The following is a 4,410-nucleotide window of genomic DNA, read 5'->3' on the forward strand; positions in this document are numbered from 1 at the left end:
GGGGGCAGAGGGGCCAGGGTGGAGGTCCCAGTGCCAGGGTGGGGGTGCCAGGGCCTCATGAAGCCATCTTCTGTTAGGCCAGAGGAATCAAGAGTGGCATGGCCATACAAAAAGGGGTGAACTCTCTACCCTGGAAAGCCATGCACGGTAAGGCAGGACTACTTCAATTGGACACCAGGTGCTGACTAGACACTAGAAAAGGAGTCTCCCTGGCAACCGATCTGCATCCTTCTCCCCTGGGGTAGGGGTCTTGCCGGAGAAGACAGCCTCAGAGGCCAGGTCCTATGGAAGCCCTGCTCCATCCTGGCCTTGGAGACCAGAATAAACTGCCATAGTCTCCCCTCCCACCTCTCCCTTCTGTACCAGGGCTGGCTTGGGGTGGGGGGTGGAGTACAGCAGAAGGACCAGCTGGATGACTTCCTCCTGGACAAGGTAAAATCACCCTGGGAGATAGACCTACTGGCTAAGTGGTGAGAGCCACTGTCAAGCATGCAGGCGCGCCTGGATTCCCAGCAGGAGGAATGGCACAGTGTGGAGACAACCTGGGCTACATAGTGAGTTCTAGGACAGCCTAGGCTACGGGATAAGACTCTCTCAAAAACAAAAACAAAAAACAAACAAAACTATCCCAAAACTACCTGGGGGAGGGTGTGACCAGGAAGGGGTGCTGTATACCTGGGCACAGGGAAGGCGGGGGGGGGGGACTTTATGTTGGGAGGACAGGAAAGACCGCTCAAAGGAGAGGCCATGTCATCTGAAACATGAACAAGGAAGAGACAGTCAACACGTATGTGTAAAGGCCCTGTACATCAGCAGCGAGTGGAGGGAATAAGGTTCAGGGAACAGAGGCCAATGTGGAAAGATCCATCATCCAGAGTAAACAGAGGTCTGGGACTGTTCCAGAAGCAGGAAGCTGAAGGAGCGTGTGGTGGGAGTCCAGGTAGACAGCATCTGGACACCCTTCAGCCGTCTCCACGGTGCCCTGGCAGCCACCAGGCCTTCCTTGGGATCCACGAGTGCCTATCTGCAGTGTTGTACAAGGGCCATGTGTTCTGTTGCTGGACAAGATACATTCAAATCCTCCCATCGACACCCCGGGTGTGTGACCAAGGGCAAGGGGATCAGCCTCTCTGGGTCTCGGACGCTTGTCTGCAATGCCGGCTCCGTGGGCAGAGCTGGACTGTAGGAGAGGCCCTGAGGGAAGCGTTCTGTGCAAGGCCCAGTGAGCATTAGTCACCTCCTGCCCCCACCCATGGAGAAATGACATCTCTGAGCCAGCTAAGGGCTGGTTCCAACAAAAGCATCTACCAGGAGAATGACTCGGCCTCCATGTTCCCAGCCTGAGCTGCCAGGCACACGGATGGCAGGAAGCAATCTCCCAGAAGCTGCACCTGTTTCTCCTACAGAGAAACACAGAGCCACAGGCCCCAGGGTGTGGTGAAGCTGGCCTCCACTGAAGGCTCAGGGGACCAGGAACACCCACTGCCAGGCTCGGGAAGGGCCTGTGACCCTCCAACATCACCGTCCCCACCCAGTGAGTGAGGGTGACCCCCACTGTACTGGCTCTGCTCTGAGCATTTCAGAAAGAAGCTGAGCAAGTCACAGCCACTGTGAAACGAGAGACGACAAGAAACCTGTGCCTCAGGACAAAGAAAAGGTAGCCCAGCTCCAGGGAAGGGTGACCCCACTTCCACCCACAAACTGGGCTGGGCATCGGGGAGAGGGATAGTGTCCCAAAAGGACACACAATCGTCATCACATTAAAAGGTGTGTGAGAGGGGTGGGAGGGGTCTTGTCCCATGTCCAACGGGGAGAGCTGGGATTGGGAGAGAGTTTTCTCCCCACCTTTGCTGAAGTAAACTCTCCACACCTGAGGGACCGGGTCCAGTAGGCTGGACCCTGGGGGAAGGCCAGCCAGTCCCGAGAGAAGGAGATCCCTGTCTTCCAGGGGCTGGGCCCTACAAAATAGCCAGAGAGATATCTGGCCTTGTGAGTTGTTCCCCGTGTTTGAAGGGCCACCCACAGTCAGCCACCTGCATTGGAACTGTATAGGTCAGCTGGCCCTTCGCCCCACTCTCTGGAACAGAGGCTCAGGACAGGGACAAGGGTCCTGGAGGTGCCCCTCAGACCCCATGCTCCCCGTGTCACCTTCTTCTGAACAAAGTCCATGATGTTCTTGAAGTCCAGGTCGTCGTAATAGTTCTCAATTCCTCTCCGAATGTTGTCATTCAGGAAGTCAATGGTCTATACAGAAGGAAACAATACCGCCAAGGAGAAGGAGCATACATCAGGGGCTAGGCCCAGATTATTCTAGAAGTCTAGGATAGCACAGCAGTATAGCCAACGGCTCCCACCTACCTGAGTAGGTCTCCCCCACGCCCCACCCTGAACACCCGAGACTTCCCAGCTCACTGATATTCCCCAGCTTTCCAAAGCCCAGGTCCTGAGAGCCCGGCTTGCCAGGCTCCAACTCTGAAGAGCAGTGTGCTAGAGCTGGGCCTCAACCCTCCTGATTCCTGGCAGGTATTCTCTCCTCTGCCCAGCAATAGGCCTGAGCTAGAATCTTCCTTTGATGCTCCAGCCCCTCAGCCACACTCTCATCACCCAAACTCTTGCTTTACAAAGAAGGAAACTGAGGCCCCAGGGGAAGAGTCCTAGGGAGCTGGGAGAAAGGGGAGATAGAGGACATACTGCCCTGGGTCACAGAGTGGGCTGGTCAGGATGGTCAGGACTGGAATCCAGGTCCCCTGACCCCCCTACATGGGCCTCTCTCTTCAACACTCTGTGCTCTGACCCTCAGGCCACACAGTCTCCTCCCAGTTTGGGCACAGTCAATCTCCACCCGGAAGGGCACTGGAACGCCACTCTCTCCCAGTCACGCTGGGCTCTCGGGATCAACAGCCGGTTGTTGTGCTGAGGTCTCCGGAATACAAAGGCTCCACAGCAGGCAGGGCTGGGGTGGGAGAGTGGGCAGCTCAGTCACAGGCTTGTTGTGACAATCGGAGCTTTCAGAGCAGAGGCAGAGTACCAGCAGAGACTGAGGACAAAAGGCATTCTTGGCTCTGGTACAGGACAGAGGAGCCAGACAATTCCTGGGGGAGGCACCATGAGGTACGCTGGGATGGCAGGGGCCAGCTTCCAGGCCCTGTTAGGGCTGAGTTTCCCATTGGTGATCAACCCCGGGGACCTTCCAGACCTAAGCATTAGCGATAAAGCTAAAAGGGCCATCAAGTCTCATGGTTAAGGCCATAGTCCCTGCTGCCACCAGGCCCCAGGTACTTCTTTTAATCTCCAAGCCTCCTTCTCTCATCCACAAAATAGGGAGACAAAGACAGTCAGCCTTCTGGGGGGTGACAGGAGTTTGAACCCCTGAAAGTGCTCATTCACAGACGCTGGGTACATGGTTGGTCCCGATAACACAGACATCTCTGCAAGTGGGAAACAGATCCCTGGGTGGGGGGTGACTTCATACGGCCATACAGGAAGCTCAGTCCCCAGGGGAGCTAAGGCCTACCCCTTGCCCAAAGGACCTCCTGCCAGAGTGGTAGCCCCTAGTATGAGCATCCTGGAGCTTAATGAGACACTTGCAGCCCTGAGATCAGTATGCCTTATCCAAGGTCCCCAAATGCTGACCAAAATGCCAGCCCGCCAGCCCACCACACTCCAGGTTACAGGCTAAGAAGCCCGGGTTCAGGCTAAGAGAGGGCAGGGCCTGACTTGAGAGCCTCCCCTCCCCCACACCTCTGCTGGTGACCAGTGGCAGCATAGACGCTAAGAGAAAAGAGAAGCCACAGGCTTCTACAAGAGTTTCTGAGGTCATCAGCACACAGCCCTTCGTGGGTCTGGCACCGGACCCCAGGGTAGGGGTTGAGTGGCCCACCTGCCTGTCAGCCACACTGCATAGGCAGAAGTAGGACCAACCAAATCCTAGCCTGACGTCCCATCTAACCTTGCCTGCCTGGTCCTCTGGAGGATGTGGTGACAGGCCAGCTGGCCGGGGTGGGGTGGGGATGAATAAGAAACAGGACATGAGGGTGAGGTCTGTCTGCCACTCGAGGGGGTGAGGGAATGAGCTCACAGCCCTGACCGATGCACTGCAGGGCTTCACTGGTTGAGCTAGGGCATGTGGGTGACACCAGGGTCAGGGACTTGCCTCAGCCACGAGGGTGGAAATGTGATGTGACGGCCTCTTTCCAGTCTGGGCACACTGGGGACACAGAGCTCACTCACCATGGTCCTCCCTTTCCACCTCAGCCATTCTAGATCTCCATGGAGGCCCTTCCCTCAGGGCAGGCCATGGCGTAGATGAGGGCAGGGGGCACAGTGGCCAGGGTAGACTGGTAGCCTGTGGGATCAGTCAGTCTGCCATCTATCTATCTATCTATCTATCTATCTATCTATCTATCTATC

General features: G+C 56.4%; 1 protein-coding gene across 1 annotated transcript in view; it reads right to left on the reverse strand.

Annotated features, from left to right (window-relative positions):
- Tspan15 (tetraspanin 15) overlaps window positions 1–4,410 on the reverse strand; it is a 42,417-nt gene that overhangs the window by 5,366 nt on the left and 32,641 nt on the right. Inside the window, exon 4 of the mRNA XM_005360101.3 lies at window positions 2,149–2,244. Coding sequence (XP_005360158.1) covers window positions 2,149–2,244 — 96 coding nt within the window. The remainder of the gene's footprint in view (window positions 1–2,148; window positions 2,245–4,410) is intronic.

Source organism: Microtus ochrogaster, linkage group LG2 (genome assembly GCF_000317375.1).
Source record: "Microtus ochrogaster isolate Prairie Vole_2 linkage group LG2, MicOch1.0, whole genome shotgun sequence".
Taxonomy (NCBI): Eukaryota; Metazoa; Chordata; class Mammalia; order Rodentia; family Cricetidae; genus Microtus; species Microtus ochrogaster.